At 32.4% G+C, this 27,284-nt stretch overlaps 2 protein-coding genes across 3 annotated transcripts in view; both read left to right on the forward strand.

The window, feature by feature from the left end:
- LOC129800000 (oxysterol-binding protein 1) overlaps positions 1 to 27,284 on the forward strand; it is a 48,288-nt gene that overhangs the window by 5,143 nt on the left and 15,861 nt on the right. Inside the window, exons 2-8 of one of the 2 annotated variants that reach the window (XM_055844350.1) lie at positions 1,281 to 1,370; positions 6,137 to 6,325; positions 6,606 to 6,701; positions 6,770 to 6,932; positions 7,019 to 7,178; positions 18,727 to 18,920; positions 23,936 to 24,562. In XM_055844350.1, coding sequence (XP_055700325.1) covers positions 1,281 to 1,370; positions 6,137 to 6,325; positions 6,606 to 6,701; positions 6,770 to 6,932; positions 7,019 to 7,178; positions 18,727 to 18,920; positions 23,936 to 24,562 — 1,519 coding nt within the window. The remainder of the gene's footprint in view (positions 1 to 1,280; positions 1,371 to 6,136; positions 6,326 to 6,605; positions 6,702 to 6,769; positions 6,933 to 7,018; positions 7,179 to 18,726; positions 18,921 to 23,935; positions 24,563 to 27,284) is intronic. The other variant, XM_055844358.1, reaches the window with a different exon arrangement.
- Positions 11,958 to 13,606, forward strand: LOC129800136 (uncharacterized). Its single transcript, XM_055844491.1, has 3 exons — positions 11,958 to 12,589; positions 12,677 to 12,825; positions 12,934 to 13,606. The coding sequence occupies exons 1-3, from the start codon at positions 12,080 to 12,082 to the stop codon at positions 13,172 to 13,174; spliced, it is 900 nt and encodes a 299-aa protein (XP_055700466.1). The 5' UTR covers positions 11,958 to 12,079; the 3' UTR covers positions 13,175 to 13,606.

Consider the following 27,284-nt stretch of genomic DNA (forward strand, 5'->3'; position numbering starts at 1 on the left):
AGACAACATATTGTTTGAAACTGCGGATTTTAATCATAACTATTACCTAAATAATTGAGAAAGTTTAAAGAAGTTTCCGTAAGTTTTGTTGCATCTGTCTCTGTACTTCAATAAATAATATGCCTTTTAGACTCATGAAACATAATCATAAATTGCACGGTGCTGTAGACTTTGTTGGTTTCTCACCCCATTTTGAGCTAAATATTCAATTTAATTCCCGCATTGTGGCAAATGCTGTTTGTGAAATGAATGTTGCTTGAGAAAGTCAATCGATATTGAGGAGAAAAAAAACATGTGCTCAATTCATTTCAATTTTATTTCACAAAAACAACTTATAAGAATGTTTCTCCGAATGATTGGGGTGGTTTGCAAAAATGCTATTATTCGCTTTTCTGGACAATAACTAAAAGGGAGAGAGATGGAAAGAATTCATGATTAAATGTTGAGAAAAGAATGTCAATGAATGTCTACTGTGGGTGTTTTTATTCACTGTAAAATTAATTTTCTAATTTTTTTTTTCTTCACATAAAGTTTATCTTCAATCACGTCCCAAGCATTATTTGGTGCTGGTTAATATTTTTCCTTATATAATTCCATATTCCATCTTATATTTTTCCCCAATAGATATGCTTCTATATGTGGCCTTCGCAGCTAAATAAGTAAATTTTTTTTGTTCCTCCCTATCACAATCATTTGGCTTCACATCATTCACATTTTTTTTTCGTGGGTAGGAAGTGAAATTGAAAGAGAGAATGTTGGAAATAGAGAATTTGTTGACTTATTAGAGGAAAAACATCTTTACTTTAGCCATGTACTTTTGTTGTTAAATGTTTGTTTGTTTTCTTTTTTTTGTCGAAATCTTAATTTTTATTATACAGATTTCTGATGCAGTTTTTTTTAATACTTTTTCAACACTTTTGTTTGTATCACTTGAGTCAAATGATAAACAAAAAGATATTATCTTAAGGATTTTATGACATTTAAAGTTATAAAAGAGGAAATGATTTAAAACAAAATTATTCAACTTGTTCTTGATATTTGAGATTTTTTTCAGTCATTAAAGTAACAATTGTGTTAAAAAGAAAAGAGAAAAATGATATAAAGACGAGAGCCGAAGTAAAGTTGTTTAATTATCATTCTCTAAGTAAATGTTGTCATTTATATAAGATCAACATTTCTTTTTTCAAAAAAAAAAAAAAAAACAAAGAATAAAAGTGACCGATATTTTTGTAGAAACACTAGAAATCAATTTATTTGTCTTGATTCTGGGGTTTGCACAGGGCTGAACATGGAACCGGACCTAATATGGGCGGTCGGAGTGCCGGGGGCAAATTATCAATCAGACGTCGGCGAAAGGGCCCCCGACAGGAGTGAGTAAAAGCCCCGTTTAATTTTAATCTTCTTTTTTTAATTACTGCTGCATTTTTGTTTGTTCTCTTACTTTGTTGCATAAGCAAAAATTTTTAAAAATTAAGATATAAATGTAATTAAATTAAATAACAATATTTTTTAAATGTTCTTTTATTTTCAATCTCCATGAAAAATCTGTATTGAAAAATCTTTTTTTATTTTCTTCAATTTAAGAAGAAACATGATTATTTCTCATTATATAATCTTCGTAAATTTCTTAAGATAATTAAAATACAATATTTTTTTCCCAATGCGCAACCCCCAGATCAGTTCTACACATGTAAAAAGAGAGAAAATGTCTTATCATATTTAATTCTCTAATTGAATCATCCGCCTTTTTCAATTGAATAAAATTGTAAATACTTAAGGAAAATAATCACTTCACTGGGATTTTTTATTACAAATTTGTCATTTTCTTCTTTTTCTTTGTTAAATAAGTTATATATAAAGTTATAGTGTTGAGGATTGTATTCCTATTTTAAAATGTAAATTACCAATAGAGTGTATAGAAAGAAAATAATACAGAAAGCAATTCACGATATAAAATCGATAGGAAACAATTGTGTTGAGATACTTTATAAAATTTTTCTTTCAAAGACGAGAAAAGTTTTCTTTATAAGCTCTAGGGAAGACTTTTGAGCTTTTACTGACTTATAAAGCATAACACCTGTATATCTGCATGGTGTTGAATGAAAATTCACATATCTCCCCATTTAATACCTTTTCAATGTCTGTTATTTTTCACCCAATATAAATAATTATTTTGCTTTTTACTTTCTTTCCTCTCACTTGGTATTGACCTTCCTAACTATAATAGTGCTTCGTGGACGTTTTTCAATAAAATTGTTTGTGTATTACATTTAAAAAACACTAATAAATGTCAGAGTATGTAGTTTTATAATGTTTATAAGAATGAAGCCTATAATTCTGGAAAAATTGCACGCTATTCTTTTTTACTTTCCATGGGTATATTGTTATTTTTTTCAATGTATATTAAATAGGTATAAAATGAAACAAAATCAACTTTATGGGCGAATTGATATATCGCACTTGTGTAAGTATAATGGCGCATTTCATTTTGAATACTCAAGATTTTGTACACTTTAGAACAGTTTGTACTTAAGGGGTAGCCTGAATTAGAAGGCCAAAATTTGGAAGTTTTCAAAATATCACAAAATGGACTAATGAGTAGTTCGCTAGAACCCCTTGTCGCAGCACTCCCTAATTGGCGGGCACTCTACCACCCGTAATTCTTGTCGGAGAAAAAAATCTAAAAAAAAATTATTTTCATAAGTGTATTTTTCATAGCCAAAGCCAATAAAAAACGGAGAAAATTTTGAAACAGTAACTTTGTTCAAAAGTTGTTGAAAAATCATATTTTAAGTAAAAATAAAAATATTAACTTAAACACACTGTAAAAAATATAGAAACATTTTTTTTTCAAATACCATTTAGTTTTAACTCTAATAAAATTTAATTCTTAAGAGATTAAGCATTTATTTATTTCATTCAGTCCATAAGTTTTTTTTCTCAATCTTTCCCGCTATATTCGAAGGAATTGTCAAAATGAGAAGGGGAGAAAACGCGTTTTGGATGTTCACCCGAACGCTTGCACTTGCAAGTCGGCTTAGTGCTCTTTTCCTTCGTGTCTGTATCTTAGATAATATTTCGAATTAACTTTTGAAAATTTTATAGTTATATTCTTAGATAGTTTATTTATCGATTTAAACAATAAAAAATATAGACCACTTTTGACCTTGTTATTCAGGCTACCCCCTTGAAGGAATTACGTGAGCCACAACGACTAAAAAAACATAATAGGGGAAAGTGCCCATCCTTTGCACGATCCCAAGCTTTAAAATTACTAAATTTTTCCTATGTTCCTGAATAAATGTGACTCCGCAATATATTTTAAAAACAGGAAACTTTCCCCAAGTTTTTAAAATATGGGTGTGATAAGTCATATTTATTGGTAAACATAGGAAAAATTTAGTCATTTTACCGTGCAAAGGATGGGCACTCTCCCCTACTATTTTCTTTAAATATTTTTTTTTTCAAAAAGAATATTTATTTCGAGCTCTCACGAATATAAAAGTGCAACATTTAAATTATATTTTCTGAAATTTTTATTCAAAAATTTTGAAAATTCAGTCATTGGGAAAATTGCTGGTCACGATTACTCAGACTAGATTCATCAGAAGTAAAAAAAAAACTAAATATTTCCTGTTAGCTGATTTTGAGATTTTGACCGGGACCCTTTTCAAATAGTTTTCTTGATATAAAGATCTCTACACATTGGAAGCAATTTTCGTCAAATAGCGTTTTTTAAAGAAATCGCGTGTACAAACTACACTTTTTATGACCTGTATATACTAGAGAAATTTATGTCTAGATTTGATATTTTGTCCTACAGAAGCGTAGGAAATTTGCTTTAATATGGATATAAATTTCTCTAGTGTGTTGAGGCCATTAGGCTCAAAGACCGTAACCCCTAAGCATGATGAAGACAATTATCAGCGTACTTGAATATTAGTAAATGAGTATGTATAAAAACTATACCTACGAATAACGCAGCGTAAAATATAGATCCTCTAGAAACATAATAGCTGCCTTATATAAAATCAAGCCTAACAAGTTATTTAATGCATTCTATAAAATGCTTATAATGAGCATTTTGTATTACAATTCTTATAGGATCTTTTAATCCGGTTAAGAGTGCGTCACTTTACTTCTAGTAGTCAAACCGTGCTATCACACTAGGATTTTTTCAATTTGTAAATTAAATTTAATTTTCATATGAATTGTTCCTATGCGTTATTTTGCATTAAAAATCATTTGAATTGAAAGATTTTCGTTTATTTATTGATATAAACTAATACTTGGCCCACCAAAACATATTTAAACATGTCAAAATAGCATAAATGTGGTTGCTCAATTAAATTTGAATTTAGCAAATTAAAATGTCAAAATTGCTCATTAATTTCAATTTTATTGCAGTTAAACAAGTAGCATTTTGAAGAACATTGTTCTTATTAAATTTATTTACTCATAATGCTCGTAATTAATATTATTGGTGGCCACCAATAATACTTCTTATTGAACACCGACAACGAAAAATTTCCCACCATGAGATGCAATACCAAGAAAAATATTTTGCCATTCATTCTACACTCGTGACATCTACAATTACGGGGAAATTGCCTGTTTACATCTACCCCAAATGCTGTTTTCTGACTAATTATTAATCCTTTTAAAATAATGAAAATCTCAATTTCTCTAGTAAATGCATTAATATAATCCTAAAAAAAAATGTAGGAAAGAACTGGTATTGCTACATTTCAATTATTTTACACAGTTTTTAATTTCCAGGTGGAAATCCAAATGAACAAAATAATCGAAATATCAACATTTTCGGGAAAAATGATTTTTTTTTAAAAAGTATTAGGATTTTATTGACCAATTTATCTGTGAACATACATCCACATGGTATCTATGAATGCTTATGGGTTTTATCCTCTGAAGTCTTAAAATTAATGAAAAAATCACAGTGTTTACAACTACCCCTGTTTACTACTACCCCAGTTCCCCCTATAAGACATTTTAAGTACTATCACATATTTTCCGGAGTCATTCACGATTCAAAATCTCGTGGCACTATTTAAAATTGAGCAAATTTCTTGCAAAATGTGTCCTGACTGAGAATTTTCAAGTAAATTCTAGAAATCTTATAATGCTCAATTGGCTCAATTGAATTTAAAATTAAATTTTGAAAATCCTAGTGTGATAGCACCGAAAGAGACAGAACCAAAAGCGCTATAAATATATTATAAGAATAATAGTTCTATAAAGCCTTTCTTTATGGTGTCTACACACTAGACGCAATTTTCGTCAAAAAATGCAATTTTTAAAAAAAAAATCTGACGTTTTTGCCTACAAGGATTGGAGAAATTTTCTTTCAAAAGGCATTTTTTAAAGAAATTTCTCATAATGTGTAAGGCCAAGGGAATTCTAAAAAAAATAATAAGAAAAAAATTTCTTGGGTCGGTCTCTTCTTCAGAAGGCGTCGGTCATGGAATTCGAACGATACTGAGAGTAGCGGTTACGAACAATGTTTGCGAAAATAGTGCAAACTTTTACAAACTTGTTTGTGGGTTATGCCATTTACGAGCATTGCGTAGGACCTGACCTGAATTCGAATTCACGAACATTTATCGAAAAATTTTGCGATTTTTTTTCTGTGTAAGTCAGCGGTGGACAGAATATCTTTCTGATTACTTCTATTTTTACTAATGCTTGTGTGTGTGTTTTTTTGTTTACAAGGATGCGTTACAAAATAGTTTTCTTAACTAATTTTAAGTTAGAGATAAAGACAAAAAAAATCTATATGAATTTACAAAAATTAGTAAATCCTCAAAAATGGAATTGCCATAACATTTTCACAAGTGCGATTATATTCTGAAAATCTGGTGCATTGCATGATGGATTAACATTGAAGGGTGGGCAGAAAAGAAGCAATATTGTGCAGACCATGGATCCAATATAATGAAATTTATAAGGTCAGAACAATGATAAATTTTGCTGCAATATTAAAATATAATGCAATCATGGAGAAATTTAATGATATAAAAAGCGGCTTCTGAGGGCTTTGATTTATGTATATATATTGTCGATGATGAAATGCATCAAATTATCAATTGATTTTTACTGTTTTTTTTTCTTGTTGCAGGAATCAAGCTGAAATGTCCCACACATGTCGTGGAACAATATCCCTGCATGGGGCTCTAATTCATACTGTGGACTCCTGCACGTTTGTTATATCCAATGGAGGCACTCAGACATTTCACATTAAGGCCGCCAATGAAGTGGAGCGTCAATCATGGGTAACAGCTCTTGAATTGGCCAAAGCCAAAGCCATGTAAGTACCACTGAGGATTTTTCACAATAATACCAGTATGATTTTCTAATTGCATAATTGGGAATAGAGAAGTGCAATGTATGTCAAAGTAACAAAGTTATCTGCAAACAATCCTCATCATTTGCATATTCAGTAAAGTCCTATAAGGGATTTAATTTCATTTATGAATTGTGTATTACAAATTGTCAATTTGTCTTTTTGGCAAAATCAGTGGCTTAAGTTTGCTAAGCACAAACGTGTGAGTAAAATTGATTTTTTTTGCGTCATTTCTCACACGTAGAAGAACTATGGAGAGTGAAGAGGAAGAGGAGGACAACAACGCATTAGCAATTCCAAGTGAGGAGTTAAATGTGGTCATTCGTGATTTGACTGCCAGGTGAGTGGGAGAGAAAACTTACCCTATATTCTCAGAACGATTTTATTATTTAATTCTTTTTGATTCAGACTTGAGAACCTCAAAACTTGCTACGATCTCATTTCGAAGCACGGTTCAGCTCTCCAGAGAGCACTGGCTGATCTTGAGAATGGTGATGATTTGGCCAATAAGACAAAAGTTGTCAACGAAAGGGCTACACTTTTCCGGATATCTGCTAATGCAATGAAAAATGTGAGAAAAGGAACGGGATTGGAGAAGTATGCTTAGAATGCTTTAATGTTTTTTTATCTTTTTTTTTGGGGGGGGGTTTCCTGCAGGCTTGTTCGGAATATTTGCAGACAGCCCAGAGTCAGGGTCATAAATGGTCCAAAATGCTGCAACATGAACGTGATCAGAGGCAACATTTGGAGGAGATGGTGGAGCAATTGGCCAGACAACATTCGCATCTGGAACAGGCAGCTCATCGTCATCGACCAAGTAAGTAAAACACTCTTTATCTTTCAACCTCATACAGGAAAATCACCCAATTTATAGAAGTTTTTTTAGAAAGCCTTATTCGTTTTATATAATATATTGCGACTGGGTTTTTAGAAGAATGTCGATAGGAAATGGTCCATAAAATAAAACTCAAAATTGTTCTTTTGTGTTCTCTACATTCACAATGAATAGAAACTATTTTAAATCATTAAAAAAATGTAATAAGATTTCTAATGAATCCAAGTTGATTCAAATTGATCGAGAAATATGCGTTAAAGAAAATTTTTAACATAACATTTATAAATTCAAAAAGGGAGTTTCCCAAGGTTATTGGTAAATATTAAGGAAATATTTTGGATTCATCTTTTTTTTTAAATACTTTTTAAAAACCGCAAGATCGTCCATTTTAATTAAAATTCCGAAAACTGATTACCATGTCACAGTTTGAGCTTAAAAAAATATTAGAACAACTCTCGTTCTCTGAAATCAAGAAATCTATTTTTGAATAAATTTAAAAAAAAATATATAAGTATTTTCTACACTTAAGAATCTTGCATTTAAAATAAGAAATAAAAAATCAATAAGATTTTGTTCAAATTTGGCTTCAGAAATTAAGTATTCATCCAGTTCTGTCTAACTCGAACACAAATTTTATCAAAATCAACAAGAAAACTTTGCTAAAAAGATGTTCTTGCGTACCGTTTATGGAAAAAATTTGTTAAATGAGTAGCCAACTGTTGTTAAAAGTTTGTCAGAAGGATGTTTTCTCCATATAAAGTGTTAAAAAAGTTTTGTAAAATGTAATGTGGTAAACAACACTCTTTTCGCAAAATTTTAACAAGATCCATTTGTCAGCTTAACAAAACTGTTTTTAAAATAGTTATACCCTATATGACTTTTCTTATTTTAGTAGGAAGTTTCTTGTGTTTTGTAAATATGTTTTCGAAATTGCCTATGAAGTTAAGTGCACAGAAACTTCTGTTTGTAAATTTGTTTTCGAAATTACCTATGAGAGTGAGAGAGATGACTATATTTAGATTACATTGTACGTGGAGAATAAGAATGAGTGAGAAAGTTCCATCTCGATTATGCCCGACGCACAATAATTTTTATTTTGTAAAAATGTTTTCAAACTTCCAATGGGAGTGAGCGAAATAACTAGAATTAGATCTCTTTCATTCATCAAAGCTTTCTAGCTTTGACGAGTGCTCGAATTACGTTATAGAGATATGCGTGAATTATCTTTCCGGGCGTTATTTCACTGAGAAAAAAAGAGGATGCGATTAACTTTTTTTCGTCATAACTTTAACACTTTTTAGGTGTAAAAATATATCAACATTTTTTAATGTTAATTTTACACCTTTTAAGGGTAAAATCAACATGAAAGAAAGGTAACTTTAACCCATAATACACCTAAAAAGGGTAATATTTACACCGTTCTCGGATCAATAATTCAGGGTAAAATTAACATTTCTGGAATGTTATTTTAACTTTTGCGGATTTCTCTCAGTGTTGGGTCTATAAAAGTTTACCTTTATTTTCGAAAGTGATTCGTGATTCACGATTGATCAAAAGACCATCCCAAAATTCGAAATTGGTAAGGAAGAGCAAGTTTTTTATTCAATAATCTTCAAAATTTGAAGTAATCTTTATCAGAGAAAACCGAGTTTAACTAAATCATTTGAGAAAGAGGCCCTTCAGAGTGGTGGAACTTCGAAAATTCAAATAAGGGATTTTTTTTGTATTGGGAAATGGGCACCTTGCGCACCTCTAAACCTATCCTAAAATTATAGAAATCATTGAAGCCGTTTTCGAGAAAACCTTAAAAACATGATTTTGGAAGATAAAGAGGGTACAAGGAAAAGAAAATATGATTTATCTATTAAAGAAATGATGATTAAATTTGGAAAAAAATATTGATCAAATCACGATGAGCCAAAACCACCACGCAAATTCCGGTACTTGTAGGAGAATTATCGTATCTCCTTGGAAAGCTGCATTCTACACAAACCCACTGCACACAACTTACATTTAAAAAGTTAAAACCTCAATTAGGAACTTTCATCCCAGCAAACGTGGATTCGATGTTGACTAAAGTATTAATTATTCTACTCTAATGAGAACTGCAATGTAATTTTTCAACGAATCCGAGATACGCTGTTCTCTACAATTTAAGAATAATATTTTTTATGGGGGGTCACCAAACACTGAAAGTTGCTATCTCTTGGAAACAAATTAATCCAAATGGAGACAAGGGAAAGTTACTAATTGGAGACAAAGAGTGTAAGTGAAACCGCGACGAAAAGCTTCCAAAACTTTGTTAAGTTGCTCTTGAGTGTAGGATTTGTTCTTATTCCTGATCTTTTCTCCTTTCCCACCTGGAACAATAAGAAAATCTCTAAAACAAATCATATTTCCAGTATTTCCAATTGAAATTTTTTGAGTTACAGATAAGATACAAATTTAAAAAAAAAATCGTATTGTATAGATCTCCCTTCCTTTGAGCAGTTAATAAAGAATTAAGCGAAAATTATTAAATCTTCGTCTAGTCGTCTGGCTTATATGTCCTAATTCAAAACCATTTCCAGACGCTTTAACTTTGACAGAAGATTCATTATATTAACTAAGTTAATATTTTTCTGAAGAAAATTACATAAATTTGTTCCTTAACTCTACTAGAATGTGACTGTTTAGTGAAAATTCTTTAGATATAATATGAAAACTTCTTAAATACAAGAAAAATACGCGAGTGTAAAGTGCTTCTATTTGAAACAAATTAATCCAAATGGAGACAAGGGAAAGTTTCTAATTGGAGACAAACAGTGTAAGTGGAACCGCGACGAAAAGCTTCCAAAATCCTGTTCAGTTGCTCTTGAGTGTAGGATTTGTTCTTATTCCTGGTCTTTTTTCCTTTCCCATCTGAGACAATAAGAAAATCTCTGAAAAAAATCATATTTCCAGTAGGGTAAGGGCTCATAATTTTGGACAGTCTGCTTATAAGCATCGAAGTTCCAAGTTTGAATTGCGATATTTTCAATACTAATTGACATTTCTTGTTACTCTCTTTTCAGAAGGGTTGTTTAGAAACTTAGCGAGCTATTTATCGTCTTATTTTTATTAAAATTAGTTTTAATACGTTTAAAAATGAATTGATATGTAGAGGTGACTTTGGCTCTTATTTTGGACAACTTGTTTATTAATTTGTCCAACTTGGCTGTAAATTTGGACAGCTAATCCGCCTCAATAGGATGCCCATTGTTCTTCATTTGATGAACCAATCTTACCAAGTCCTCTTCCTGTTCATGTAAGGGAAACGTAGAATGTCACAGAAGCCCGGAAACTTTCCATATCATTCATTAAAGTGAGTTGACTTCGATACTCCAAGTACGTGTGGATTCACTCATTCCCTGACCTTTCCGGGAACCTTTCAAGGCATTTCTCGCTACATCTCTTTCGTAGAGATGATGCTCCTTTGTTTCTCCAGGCATTTGTCCAACCTAGTCATCACAAAAGCTAAAACTTCACGAAATTTCATGAGAAAAACACCTGTCCAAAATAAGGAGTATCACCTCACTGGTGAATCTCTTAGAAAATTTCCCATTTTTCACACGAAAAATATAATTCACAAGGCAAATCTCACTTCAGATCAAATGTACAAATCACCACTAACGTGAATCAACACAATATTCAATGAGTATTCAATAATATCACTCAAAAAAACCGAAGAAACATTGTTAGTACTTCACCACAGCTAAATAAGAACTGAAGTAAACAAAAAGTTCTGTCATATTTCTCGTAAGCAATTGCTCACACTGAATTTTCAAGAAAGCAATTTCAACTCAAATCATATTCAAAATTTAACGTATTTAGTGTCAAAATCTTCCAAAAAGAACAAATATTTAGATAGAATTCATTATTCATCAAATATTGGAATAAAAATCTATCATTTTAATCAATTTATTTTTAGTGTCCAATGTTATCCTCAAAGTGTCCAAAATAAGAAACTGGACAAAATTATGAGCCTTTCCCCTATTTCCAATTGAAACATTTGCAGACACTTCAGAAAAACCCTTTTTGTTCACGAAATAGGTAATTATTTCATTTGAAAACTTCACGTACTGTTAACAATAAAGATTAGCACTTAATTTAACTAAAATTAGCCAGAAATATTACATATATGTAAAAAAAGTAATAAAGATCAATCACCCTAATGTGTTTTTTATTAGAAAACATGGTTGATTGATTAAAAATTCGATTGTGAAAACGTACACTTTTAATTTTTCTGAGAAATTTATAAATTAATATTTGTGAATATGAATGAATTTTCGTTTTATTCGGAGCAAAATTAACTAAATAATAAAACTGAGGTATAGAAAATATATAAATAAAAATTTAATACTGTATTTATCATGGAAAAAAATTATGTTTCCATTTGGAGTAGCGAAAAGTTTTCATTTGGAACAGGTTTTGAATTAGCTTAATTTACCCTATACGATTTTTTTTGTACATTTGTTTACAAAGCAAAAGTAATTGTGCGTCGCTCTTTGTACCAAAGTCTTTTGAAGAATCTATGAAAAAAGATTGATGGAAAATACTGGAACATCTGGAACTACTCCCACCGATTGCTTAGGTTTTTGATGGAAAATTTCCAAAAATAATATTCGCATGAGAGACTTCCAAATTTCAACTGGAAGTCTCACTTGTAAATGGTTTAGCGGGTTTAGCAAATTGTCCACTTACGTTGGACATGCAGAATACAATTACAGGCGATGTGGAATGTGTGTGTGTATGTGGGTGTGAACTCTTGATCAAAACAAAAACAAGTTCTAAAGCACTTTAGTAGGGTGGAAATTGTGGAAAAATTGTGAAGATACACGCGTAGTAAATAGAGTGAAAAAGAAATGATGGATGGGGACAAGTATCAATTTTCTACAATAGATGTGGATTATATAAAATGTTGGGTGAATCGAATTTTTGTGGCTGAAAATGATTATCAATATTTCACGGAATATTCACCGGAACTCATTGCATTGCCACCTGACATTGTTGCTCTCATTGTGAATTTGTGCACAAAATTGCACCTCAGCACTGATATTGAATTTTCCTGCTTTGACACATTTGATTTGTACTTTTGCTGCAACTTTGACCTTATGCAGAGGCGAATGACCATGATGGTGAATAGGGGACAAGTGAAGGGAGAATTGGGATGGATTGTTGTGAAGGAGGAATTTCTTGCGTCTTTTGAGAGGAGTGTCCTCTCTATAGTTTCACTGGTGACTAAATTCTTCAGTGGAAAATCACATGCCACATCAATGTTGGAGAAATTGTGGCAAAAACTAGAACATCCGGAGGGTAGTTCAGTGACGTTGGCTGATAAAGAGTTGGAAGTGCTGAAAGTTCTTCACTATAAGGTGTGTCCCTAATGTCCTCTCTCTTTCACTAAAAATGTTCCTAATTGGCCTGAATTTCAAACATAGAATTTCTATAATTATATATAGATACGAAAATCCCAAGCTTTGGAATCAATCGAAATTTTTCTGATGATGTGTATTCAACCATATCTACCATCACGCGTGCAAGATGTTCTGTTTCTCTCAATCAAAATTCTCAGGATTGTATATTTAAATCGGACCAGCATCTATAGCGTGTGAGTCATCAATTAGAAATTTAATACTACAACAAAAATGTTATCAACGTATTATTCATTGCTTTGTTCATCTCTCTTTTTTTGTATTTTATGGACAAAAACATTCAGATTGAAGCCATTGCTGAAGGCATCAAAAAATTTTCAAGTCATTCAGACAGATAAAGTCCTTATGGGAGCTTCTGTTGTAGTTACTTCATTGAGATTCCTTAACGTTCCTGGGTACATTGAGGAGAAAATACAGAAGTCTATCTCAAATTTGAGCAAACTCATGGTCAATGATATTAAGGTGTTGAGTAAAGAAATGTATCGATTTGCAAAATCTGTTTTCAATGAAAATTCCAATAATTGAATTTTTGAATAAATAAAAACAAAATATTAAAATTGTAATAAATTAAGTATGAATATTTTAGCAGAAAGTGAGCACTCCAGATGTATTGGATGAATAAATCAGTGTGGTGTTCTCTTATCAGTCATTTCACCCATTAGCCGTTGAATTATCAGGGGAAATCATGTTGAATATAGAGTTCACATAAAAGTGTAACTAGGAATAAACATGAGTGAGAGTGAGAGAAAAGAAGTTGCCACGAAAGACATTGCCACGAAAAGTGAATGACGATGGTAAACACGTGATCTCGCCACCTTCATCAATAGGAGAGACTTAGTGATTCAGAATGTAATGCCGTGTATACTGGTATGACCGAGTGACCAATTGAAATGAGGAAATTGTATACTATAAAATTATGCCATGAACACTGCATGAAGGATCAATTTATTTAAAAAACGAAAATATAGGACAAAAAAGGGAAAGGAAAAATTGAGGAAGCACATGATCATAAATATTGAAGTTAAATCCAAATATTTTTGATACACCCCGTACAAAGAGTATTATGTATGTGAATTTTGTATTTTTTATCTCTTTCCTGTCTCTCATGTGTGATATATTTTTTCCGATGGTTCTATGTGTGCGACTTTTATTTGACGGTCAACCTATACACGAGTATGACAGAATTTTGTTGGTGAGAAATGTGTGTCCATAAAATTTATGATAATTTTTTTGCACACTCTTGCATTCAGTGAATGAGCTAAAGGGGCAAATCAATTCAGTGTCTGTGGATAGCATTTTATAGCTTAAAAGTTAGGTTGGAATGAAAAGTAGGGTCTTAAAGGAGATCCCGGGATTATGCAAATACACTTATGAAACTTTGCCTACCATTAAGAGATAATTTATGAAATTATTACCATACCCCTAAGTGTATGCAAATATTTTTGAGGCTTTAACAGCTGAATGTTGAAACGAAGAATAACTTCAGTTGAACCTCAGATTAGTGTTAATCTAGAGTTAAAATTAAGCTAGGTTTAAATATTTTTTCGTATGCAGAAACGTGGAATAGTGCTTTGGCTTAAGCTGTTTTTCTCATACGGCAACCCCATATTTTGGCTTTTCTGGCATGCCAGAAAGTGTCAATTCGTCAATGTTTTCGTTCGATTTAGCAAGATTCCACGGCTTTTTCTCGTTATTTGGTAATCTTGAACCACCAGACTTGCTAAAGTATCTATATATAAAATAGGAATCAATATTGTGGATGTGAAATGTGAAACAATGGCCTCAATTCTGAGACCAAGATCAAGATCAAAATTTCAAGCTGTCAAATATTTCCAAAACCAAGATTTCGTATTCTGACGCGAAGCATTTGTGGAACTTAAAATGTCTTAGCTAAGAACCAAGATTTCAAGATTTTCCACACTTAGCTAAACATCATTTCTGACAAATATCTTCATTTCTCTGTTAAATTTGTTGAATTTTCGTCATATAAATTAGGAAAATTAATTATAGGACGTATCAAAGAATAAATGAGAGGCCATAAGCGCGAGTACAGGAAGTGCAAACCAATCTTGTGACCTGTGATAAACCAAGAAATGCTTATGCATGATATGATTATTTTGCAGGTATCCTCTGAGTGGTGTACTTCGATATGTACATCTAGAAATACGTACCATTTCGATTAAATTACAAGGTCAAATGCAGTATTTTTCAAAGTAGTTCTCTATTTGTACCATCTCTTATAGAAATATTCTTCATCAAAAACAATTTCCGCATGAAACTCTTAAAATTGTTAGTATCTTGAAAATTCCAAGCACCTCCGAGAGGTTCTTGGAATTATTTCAAGAAAACAAGAAATTTGACGTCTTGAAATCTTGAAATATTGGTTCCAGAATTGCAAATCTTGATATCCACACGGTTTGTGTCTTGGATTTCAAGATTCCAAGACATTTGACAGATTTGACATCTTGATCTTGATTTTTTGATTTCAGAATACCAAAATCTTGAAATTTTCTTGTTCTTGATCTTGATCTTGGTCCCAGAATTGAGGCCAATGTGCATGTTTTCTGGGTGCAAAAAAGCGCGACTCCTACTTCAGTGGCGACTCATTGAAGTTGCATATGGTGGATGTTTCTTTTTATTTCAGGCACAATTGGCTTTTCAAGAAGCTGTAAATAGAGTGAAAGCCTTATTTCTTTTCTTAAAATCCACCAAAGTGCAGATTATATCAATTTGGCATCATTTAACAGTATTTTCGAGAAGAATTTACGGATGGATGTGGACAGGTTTATTCCATGTTTAAGCCAAAAATTATACCTCCGAAATCGGGGGTCTAATTTTTGGCTTAAACGTTAATCCACTGTTTAAATTTATTCTATTTCTCGTTCAAACATTAGAAAACCGTGGATCATCCTCGAATGATCTTTATACTTCGATTCAACATTCAGCTGTAAAATTGAAATGGGTAGGGTTCAAGCATCACTTATGGCCACATTAAGGACATATCTGCCTATAGCTGTTGATCTTTTTGACCAATTAAAGCAAAAATTTAAGAGTAATTTCTTTCATGTAGTTTCTTTCGATATATTCAAATGAATTTCCCAGTAAAATCCCTGAAACTCCGGAAAATATGTGGTTTTCCCAACCATGTAAAATTCATAACTTGTGGCCTCTTTTACGAACTTATGGCCAATCGTGGAACAACTTATGGCCACAATTTCAAATGATATAAAACCAACTTAGTAATAAAATAATTTACTATTTTATTTTATTTATTTTCACTTTTATAGGTTTTTATTATTTTTCTTAACAAGTTTTCCATAGTTTTTCAAACATTTGACTCATAATAGTAACAGACTACTAACATTGATTCTGCGCACAGTAACCAGTAATCCAACCTGTCTTTCGTGATAGAAATGCCACGTTTGGTTGCATGATGAAGAACCCACCTCAGAATACCCTCCTCTATCTGTTCTCTTTTAGGCACTATGAAAGGATCCGTGATCAAATGTTTCTCCCGGAGAGTTTCCGGAGATTTTAATGCAGAGTTTGTGTAGGGATTGGGGTACAGCTGAAATGACTGGAATACTTGTCGTGATCACTCCATTCTCAATGCTTCTCAATACTTCATGCATCCTTTGAGTTCAATAATAGGACTTTTTTTCGTATTTTGCATTGTTCTAAGAGGGATATAAGAGAAAAAGTTGGGTTATTTACAACAAAATGCAGGTTTATTGAAAAAATCAACAAGATCATACACACTATTCTTTTATAATCAATTTTATGTTATAATTTCAACACTCACCTTAAATTTTATTAGATTTTTGCTAGAAAACTCAAATTCATTGAATCGAAATAATGCAACTGTCAACTCGCTAAACCAAATATCTGTGAGGGCGCCACACGTCAAATTCTATGGCCACAAGTTAATAATCTTATAAAATAGGTCATAACTTATGGCCTTGTCTTTATTTTACATTTTTTACTTAAAAAATCATCAAAACCAATGGTAAATGAAAATATAGTAACTAAGAAAACAAGTTTTGAAAAATAGTTACTAAATATTTTTTATTGAAGATATAAAATTTAGTCATTAAAAATTATGAGATCGTTAGTAAATTTCTTAACGACTTGACGCATATTTGACCGTCTGCCGCACCAGTGAAATAATTTCCACAAAATAATTAAAATTCTACCGAAATATAAAAGTAAATCAGTTTAAAAGTTTCATTTAATGATAGCACATCAAATATTTCTAATTTTGTGGTTCTTCGAAATTAATTTGGGGGAAAAAATTGAAGATATCTGAGAAGTGGCCACAAGTATAGACTGGCTATAAGTAATACCGCCACCCTAATCTATGAACAATAGCCCGAGAAATTGGATCCAACGATTTTTGTATATATTGCTGCGTTTCTGAGGATCTCAGTGGCGCAATAGGCAAGAGCGTTGGGTTTTGGGCGGATGAGATCTATGACTCGACTCTCACAGCTGTGAGCTTGAGTCCCGCCCGGTGCAAACAACTGAATGTCTTGAGAAGGTCTAGAAAAAGACATTTTCACTCTGATATAATGTAGTAAAATGCACCGCCTCATCACGCATTAAAGCATCCACATCGCGAGCAAGGCGCTCCTGTGTGGTCTACAATGGACTTAGTACACTCTTTCAACACGGGATGTACGACTTTACAGCATGATTTACATTGTAAAAAAAATATATCCCGACACGATTAATAATAATAACGGCGTTTCTTTAAGTTATTCAAAAGGAAAACTCCCACGGGTATGCAAATTTTCTGTATACATAAGGCCATTTCGTGCGGTTTTTTAGGTCCTGAAAATATGCATAATCTTGGGACCCCCTGCATTAGAAATAATCTATCTTATCCTATGATTTCTTTACGCAATTTTTCAATTCAATTCAATTTATATATTTCTCCTCAATTAATGCTTGGTTGCGTCTGCCGCCGACTTACCACGACCGATCTCATCAGATAAACGGCAGAAACCCTGAATCATAGATGGTATATGCCAGGATTTATGCAGTTTCACAATTTCAAAAAATACAAAAATTTGAAAGAGTCTACTGTATTTAAATATGAAAATATTTTTTTTTAGTTTATTGAAAATATTCAATCTCGTTTGTTTTTTAACTTATCAGATACCGTAGCATCCTTAAAGGGGTGATAGGGAATGTGTTGGAAAACTTGTAGAAAAATTTATTGATAAAAACGTTAGTACAAAAATATTTATAATGAAGAGCCTTCTGCAGACGTCACACTTTTGATTGAGAGTGTGTTTGAGAGTCACATTTTGCCAAATGAAAACGAATGAGAATGAGAAGTGTAACACACACAAAACACACTCTTCACCTTGTTGCCAATCGCTCGCGAGATACTGTATTTGCCACAGTGTTGCTTTTTCGTGTGCACAAAAATCTATGGGAATTTCTCGATAATTCTCAAGTAAAAATTTAAGCAATTCTCATTACGAATTGCTTATTGTATCACGGATGTTTCAATATCAAAGTGATCATCGAAAATATTGTGATAACCATCTGGAGATTTTGACTGAATTTATTGCGAATGTTTCTTTTAAAAGTTGTACTTTAGAGAGGATTTTAGTGTGAACCAAAGTGTATAGAAAAGAATTTTTAGAAACTGAACATCACATTTTTTATACTATACTCTCATATTTAGTCGTGTGTGATTTTTTTATGATTAATCTTACAAATCCATGATGATGTTGCTTAGTTGAAAATGACGAGGTAGGCAAATGGAGTTCCACGTAATCTTTGGTAAAATGCATTTACAGTGTGAATGAAAATTGATAATTGTCTTCCGTGTGCGAGGAAGTGAAGAAATAAATTCATGGTCTCTCTCTGGCTGGTTCTAATGTGAAGGGCAAATACGAGACATAATAAAAAGCACACTGATTGGCTTTAAATGCAATTTGTTGATTGTGTCAATAAGAATAAGAGTTTCGTTATAGAAGAAAGTTTTCTTTCTTTTTTCTAGTGAAAAGTTTTCTTATCTAATTGACACGTTTTTTTTTGTCATTTTGTGTACTTTTCCGTTCTAGATGTGGCCACATCAGCAACGTCCGACGATGAAGACAATGAATTTTACGATGCACAAGAGGAGGGTGCTTCAACAAATAATTCCCAAGAAGATAGTTCATTCATACTGAAGATACCAATGGCACATCGAAGGGGATCAAATGATGCCACTGGAAGCTCTTCGGAGGGTGAAGAGGGCAACAGTGAGACACAACAGGTAAACAAACTGTCAATTGATTTTCCCAAAATTCCATTTAATCTATCTTTGTTGATTGAGTCCTTTATTCATTAAATCCACTATGTCTGCAATATATTGGGTATTCCCATGACATCACTTTATATAATTCACACATATTGCCATTAATCATTATTTTTGTTTCTCCAATAAACTTGAAAGATTTCTTATCATAAAAAAATCTCTCTTAATACTAATGAATTTATTGAAAATCTTCTTTTAAAATTTCTTGGAAAGTTTAAATCCTAACGATAAGTTTAAATAGATAAAATTAAAATTATATAAAATTCTAATTTTATATATTCGTGCAATTCTTTAGGGTTCCTTGTAAAATCATTTAAATTTAGGGGAAAGTTCCCATGCTTCGTACGATTGGAAGCTTCGTAATGACTCAATTTTTCCTATGTTTCTGAATAAATGTGACTCCGTAATGTATTTAAAAAACTATGCACTTTTCTCTAGTTTTTAAAATCTAGGTCCGTTTAATCATATTTATTCAGAAATATAGGAAAATTTTGAGTTATTACCAAGCTTGAGATCCTACGAAGCATGAGCACTTTCCCCTACTTTATATTAGTAGAATTCGTATGCTAATTTCACATTAAATCGTTGCTAATGTATTACATGTTTCAGAATTTTGACTAAAATTCATTTCTAGGGGAAAGTGCCCATGCTTGATACCATTGGAAGCTTCGTAATGACTAAATTTTCTATGTTTCACAATATAATATGTGACTCATCGCAACCATATTTTAAAAACTATGAGAAAATGGTCAGTTTTTAAAATATATTGCGGAGTCATGTTTATTGAGAAACATAGGGAAAATTTAGTTATTATGAAGCTTCCAATGGTATCAAGCATGTGCACTTTCACCTACAACAAAAGATTAAATTAAGGTTTAATTGTTTTTAAATAACTTCTTGGATGAGAAAAAGGGAATTATGAAAATCTTGCAATGAATTTAAAATATTCTCTAATAATTTTGCACTTCATAAATCAGTTTATTCCATTCAAATGCTCAATGATAATTTGAAGCAAAACTTCAAAATTTAAAATAAAAATTGAAAAAATTGTAATAATCTTTGCCAGTTTTCTAATTTCGTTAAAATAGGTTACTTTACTTTTGATGTATGGTTATGCAGAAATTAACCTCAAACTTTAAATGGATTTATAGGTTATTGAATAATATTTTGCACAAATTAGTAAATTTATTTGAAAAAACGAACCCAAAACTGTTTTAATTTGTAAAATTCTATATAATTGTGTTTAAAGTCTTAAACAAATTTACTTACAATCGTACATATTGTGATAAAAATTAGGATTAATGCAACCTTACATTTTTATTACTACACAAAAAAAATATTTTGTAAAATTGTTGGTAAATGCTTGTGAATGGGGACTTACAAAATGCTCGTAAAATGTATAACCCATAAACAAGTTCGTAAAAGTTTGTACTTTTTTTTACAAACATTGCTCGTAACATGAACACTTGACAAGCATTTTTTTGTACTTTAACAAACATTTGTTCGTAAATGTTCGTAAACACACAAAAAGTGTTCGTAAATGTTTGTCTTTTGTTAGTAGATTTTTGTTTGTCTGGCAAACACTTGCGAACAAATGTTTGTAAAAGTACAAAAAATGCTCGTCAAATTATCACCTTACGACCAATGTTTGTTAAAAAGTACAAACTTTTACGAACCAGTTTGTGGGTTATATGATTTACGAGCATTTCATAAGTCCCCAATAGGAATTCACAAACATTTACAAACAATTTCACAATTTTTTTTTTGTGTACACGTACACCAACTTCATAACCAAATTAAAGAATTAAAATTCAGCCTATCGGAAATGGCTCCAGTGGCCCCAGTATTTTTCCTATAATTGTTCATTGTTATAAAGTTTTGTAAGTAGGGACGAGTGCGTTGTATAAGATCATTTACGTTGTTAGAATATTGTGTTTCCCAACAAAACAAATTTTTAAATAAGATAACAATTTTGGAAGCTGAGTCGCGCAGACTAAAAAAATAGCATATTTTCTTGACATCTTTTTTCAACATAATCAAAAAAATTAAATTGAGTTTTTAAGCACATAAAAGTAGTATACAATGTTTAAACTATATTTTCTGAAATTTTCATTTAAAAAATTAAAAATTCAGCGGTCGGGACCTGATATTTGGAGACGGTTTTTGAAAAAAAAACTTTTCTGTGGTTAAAATTTCTCAAAGTTTACTTATTAAAACGTAAAAAAACTAAATATTTCCTGTGAGCTGACGAATTAAACTTGTACACTGAGAGAAATCCGAAAAAGTTAAAATAACATTCCGGAAATGTTTATTTTACCCTGCAGTATTGATCCGAAATCGCTGTAAATACTATACTTTTTATGTGTATTAGGGGTTAAAGTTACCACTTTTCTTGTTAATTATACCCTTAAAAAGGTGTAAAATTAACATTAAAGAATGTTGATATATTTTTACACCTAAAAAGTGTTAAAGTTATGAGGAAAAAAAGTTAATCGCACTCTCTTTTTTTCTCAGTGTACTTGAACAGTTTTATTTTACCTTGATCACAACTATTTTTCAAGCCGAAACGTGGTATAAAATATGACGAAAATCGTATTTATTTGTATAAAATTCTCTCAAAATTCCAAATGAATTTAAAAAATACCGTTTCAATACGAGTTCAACTCACCAGCGTACAGGAAATATTTGGTTTTTTGGTCGCAGATGAATAATATATCAGGTCCCAATGGCTAAATTTTTAAGATTTTATATATGCTTGAGAACTTGATTTAAAATAAAAATTTATAATGTTGAAAAAAAATAGAGAAAATATGTATTTCCGGTCTTTTTGGCCCACGTAACTCCTTAAAATATTTTTACAATATTCCAGAAAATAGCGCAATGTCCAATGTCAGACAGTGTAATATCGATTTTAACCAGTTTTACAAAATAATTATGATGAGTCAAAACTATCCACCCCAATCCTGAGATAGAGAACGCTTGAAGCTTCAAAATTAAATATTTCGTGTCATAATTAGAGATGTCCAATGTCCAATTATAAGATGAAAACTAATATAGGGTAAGTGTGTCAAATTTCGGCATAGTTGCAGGCATGCCCCAAAATCTCAAATTTGAAATGTAATATTTTTAATACAAATTGATTTTTTTATTCCTTTTTCTTAAGGAGTGTTGCTTGGAAACTTGTTAACAATATATCGTCTTTATTTTCTCTAAAATCATTCTTAGTACATTTTAAAATGAATAAAAATGTAAACATAGCTTTGGTCCCCTATTTCAGCCACCTTTATTCTCATAGTTCCTTGCGTTCCTTGCCCTTCGGAATTTCTTCCAATGTCTGTTTCACGTCATCTCGTTTGTCAAAGTTACATTTTCTGTTTTTCTTTTGCATTGTATAATCTCTAGAGTACCTATATAAAAACTAAAACTTCATGGAGATTCGAGGAATAAAAAAGGTGTCCGGAATTCCAAGGTGGCCGGAATTACAAGCTGGCCAGAATTTGGCACACTTACCCTAATACTAATTATAATGGCTCATCTAATCCAATATTACCTTTAAAAGATCTTCTCGACTAGTTTTAAAACTAAAGAAACCTTCTAGAAGTTCTATACATATTAATTTGGGATTCGTTATTATGAAGTTTTATACGATTGAAAGAATTAAATAAATTTAACTTTATAAAATTAAATATCTTTATCATAGAAGGCTGATTCAAAGGTTGATAAAAGCTGATTTAAAAATTAAATGCATCTCAAGATTGAGGGAAAAGTTTCATTAAAAAAGGGCCATCATGTTTTGAAACAAATTTGTGAAAATATGTCTTGTGTTGTACGAAAAGCCATTATAAGCGTTAAGTCCCTCTGCTGTGTCTTATCCGTAAAACTGATACAGTAGAGTTCCTCAAATTTGAACATTTGGGGGGTATGGATGACATTTCCTACTCCTCAAATTTGAACGATATTTTCAAAAATGTAACGGAATTCATGTGAAATGCACTTTTCCTAAATTAAGATAAATAACTTTAGAGAATATATCAATGTAATTCATTGTGAAATAAATGGAATTTGTTGCAGAAGTTAATATAACACGATAATATTGAGGAAACACCAGAAAAAAAATGGATCTAATTCAGACTCCACGCAAAAACTTTCTTCACACAACTTCAAATTTTACATTTTGAACTCAACCCTCATTTAAATTTGAGGAACTCGACAATACGTCCATCACGAGCATGGCCTGTATCCTGAAGACAATGCGGTCGCGCTCATTGCTCGGCCAGTTGCTCAGTACATGACTAACGCTAAGACTGCTAACGGTGTCTGAGTTATCCTCAGGTGTTTGGACCAAATAAGCCTCGATCTGTCTGATTTTAGTTAACACTTTCCAATACAGACATTCTCTCTATCACGGACAGTAGGACAATTTTGGCTGATCATTTTTAGAATCCAAGATAATTAAAACATCTATCCAGTAATTGAATTCTGTAACAGTATGACAATGTCATATGACAAATTTAAATTTTTTTATGTGATAAATTCGAAAGAACTAATCGTAAATCCGACTCTTATCATTTACTAAAAGCTTCATAGAGCTCCTTGCAGTTGTCACCGAAATTGTACCACGAAAATTTGTCATATGACATTGTCATAGTATTACAGAATTTCCCTTCAGAGTTAGTCAACCGAATCGCAGCATTACCTATTTTTGTAAAGTATGCTGACGTGTTCGTGGATATTATCTGCATAATTAAATTTAGTAATCAGGTGTTCACATGCATAATCTCTAAAAAAAAAAAAAACCAGTATAATCTTCACAATCCCATCTGGCTACTGACCCTGTGATACATGGCTCTTAAGAATCACAAATAACCATTTAGTATATCATGACTTATCACATAAATTTTCTGCTATTATCTTATCTAATGAGTAGCAGTGTATTATCATTGATATATCAATTATGTTTGCATTAACGCCAGGTGTTGGTGGTGACGGAGAAAACAAAAGAGAATTCATTGGATGCCGTTGATCGTGTATCAAATGCATCACAGTCAATGTCACTAGTTTCAACACCGAAGGCAATTAGAAAGAGACGTACACGCGTTCCGGACAAACCCAATTATCCACTCAATTTGTGGTCAATTATGAAAAATTGCATTGGGAAGGAACTGTCCAAGATACCCATGCCCGTGAACTTCAATGAACCCCTATCGATGCTACAGCGACTGACAGAAGACTATGAGTATGCTGATTTGTTGGATAAGGCGGCACAGTGTGAGGATCCATGTGAACAATTGGCTTATGTGGCAGCATTCACAATTTCTAGCTATTCCACTACAAGCAATCGAACTGGGAAGCCCTTCAATCCCTTACTTGGTGAGACATATGAGTGTGACCGTTTGGATGATTTGGGTTGGAGGTGTGTGGCAGAACAAGTGTCACATCATCCACCCATGGCGGCAATTCACTGCGAAGGTAAGGGTTGGAGTTGTTGGCAAGAATTCACAATGACGACAAAATTCCGAGGGAAATATCTTCAAGTGATACCCCTTGGAGTGGCTCATGTGGACTTCAGTGCAACAGGAAATCGCTATTCGTGGAGAAAGGTGAGAAAGAAAGCCAGTGATAAGTCTAAATCAACTTATAGAGGTGTGATTCCTTCGTTGAAAATTCGGATTGTGGCAAACACGAATGATATTTATACATAAAATTGGATGAGAAATGCATAAATATATCTGAACATCCATAAATTCTGGGTGAGATGGCAATAACTCGCGAAAAAATACGCGACCCTCGAAAATGCGCGAAAAATTTGCGCCCCGCAAAAATCAGGGAAAAAATTCGTGCCCCGCGAAAATCGTCGAAAAAATTCGTGCCCTGCGAAAATTCGCGAAAAAATACGCGACCCGCGAAACTCCGCGAAAAATTACGCGCCCAGCGAAAATCCGCAAAAAAATTTGCGCCCCGCGAAAATTCGCTAAAAATACGCGACCCGCGAAACTCCGCGAAAAATTACGCGCCCCGTGAAAATCCTCGAAAAAATTCGCGCCCCGCGAAAATTCGTGAAAAAATACGCGACCCGCGAAAAATCTCACGCCCCGCGAAAATCCGCGAAAACTTCGCGCCCCGCAAAAATCAGAGAAAAAATTCGCGCCCCGCGAAAATCATCGCAAAAATTCGTTCCCCGTGAAAATTCGCGAAAAAATTTGCGCCACGCGAAAATCCGCGAAAAAAATTGCGCCCCGCGAAAATTCACGTAAAATACGCGCCCCGCGAAAATCCGCGAAAAAATCGCGTCCAGTAAAAATCAGAGAAAAAATTCGCGCCCCGCGAAAATCATCGCAAAAATTCGTTCCCCGTGAAAATTCGCGAAAAAATACGCGACCCGCGAAAAATTACGCGCCCAGCGAAAATCCGCGAAAAAATTTGCGTCCCGCGAAAATACGCGAAAAAATTCGCGCTCCGCGAAAATTCACGAAAAATACGCGCCCCGCGAAAATCCGCGAAAAATTCGCGCCCCGCAAAAATCAGAGAAAAAAATCGCGCCCCGCGAAGATCATCGAAAAAATTCGTTCCCCGTGAAAATTCGCGAAAAATACGCGCCCCGCGAAAATGCGCGTAAAAGTTCATCGCGGATCGTGAATTGTATAGGGTAGAGTAAGTACTTTTCGCCACCTTAAGGGTTGACACCCTTATAATTCTTATACTTTTTGTCAAAATCAAATGAAATTTTGTGTACATGTGCTTTGAAGCATTATCTCTCTATTGAAAAAGGAGAATTTCCGGGAGCTTTTGAGTATCTGGTTGAAAAAGTACATTTCCTGCAACAATGCATGTTTCAGTACTTTTCGCCACCTTGTAAACACTTTTTCGCCATTGTGTAAGCACTTTTTCGCCACTTGTTTTCAATTAATTTTTAAGAAACAGCAGCTTTCGAAAACCTCCAAAAGTACACAGTACAGTACTTTTCTTATTTAACACCGATATTAGACAATTATTAGAGTATTTTGGATGATTTTTTACACATTTTTTATTTCCGTCAAAAAAAAAACAATTGAAAATTACGCCTGTTTCAACTAAGTTCCGCGAGGAACGCCACTTGTAAAATGCTTGGAAAAATGAGTGGCGAAAAGTACTTACACAACCGAAAAAATTAAGCCCTATTTCACCACATCCGTATTTCTTTATTTTTTGGAAAACATTATTAAAAAATGATATTAGAACAAAGCTTAGTTAATAACGGATTGACTTTCAGTGAAAAAATATCGAATACTGTACTGAAAAAACATAAAATAATGCAAGACAATTTGTCTGAGCGTTCACAAGTTTACTTGGTGACTTTTTTTGGTGACTGTTCACCTTGTCGACAATTTCTTTAATTAACTTGCAAATATTCTAGTCGGTGGAGCATCTGATATGGTTTTCTGATTCATTTGGCTAGAGGTCACGAAATAACACTCATTTCGTAGTTCCACGAACTCATAATTTTCTTAAAATGTGATTTTAATTTAGGTGGCGAAAAACGGCATACTGGCAAAAAAGTACTGACTCTACCCTATGCCACCTTACAAATCTTCGAATATAGTCCAATATGCCGAATCTTGGTGAACAAGAAAAGAACACTTCTGTTCTCATTGACTTCTTTATTCCAACTCTTACTTTCTACATAAAGTACAATATTAAAAGTAACACAAAAATGCTGAATAGGGAGTGCAGGTGAGTGGACTTCCACTGAACCTCGCTCCCTATGATATTGCTTAATAACCTAGATTAAAATAATGCAAATGCAATCAATACATATTAAGATAGGGTTCGCACCCATCTATCACACCTGCCCTCTTGGAGAAAAAAAAATTTAAATTTATTTACAATTTTTTTTTGTTTTTTGTATTTTTTGTTGTTTTTTTTTCTAGTGATTATGATCTTTGCAATAAATTTTTCTATTTGTTTTTTTTTCAATAACTTTAATAACATACTGATCCTTGCAATAAATTTTATACTTTCCTTTTATTTTCTATATTCAATTATGAAATAACTTAGTTCTATTTTTATGTATTTTGTATTCTTTGTCACCCATTTGTATGATTATGTTAGGATGTTCTATTTTAATTATCTTATATGGCCCTTTAAAAATAGGATTAAGTTTATTTTCAGAAGTATTTCTTATTAATACATTATCATTGACCTTGTAATTTATTGGTCTTGCTTTCTCATCGTATTTGTATTTTCTTTTCAATTTTGAGTTAATGAGGTGATTTCTGGCGTCTTGCAATGCTCTCTGCATTCGAAACTTCAATTCCAAAGAATAATTATCAAAGTTATAAATTG

The sequence above is a fragment of the Phlebotomus papatasi genome, chromosome 1 (genome assembly GCF_024763615.1).
Source record: "Phlebotomus papatasi isolate M1 chromosome 1, Ppap_2.1, whole genome shotgun sequence".
Classification (NCBI taxonomy): Eukaryota; Metazoa; Arthropoda; class Insecta; order Diptera; family Psychodidae; genus Phlebotomus; species Phlebotomus papatasi.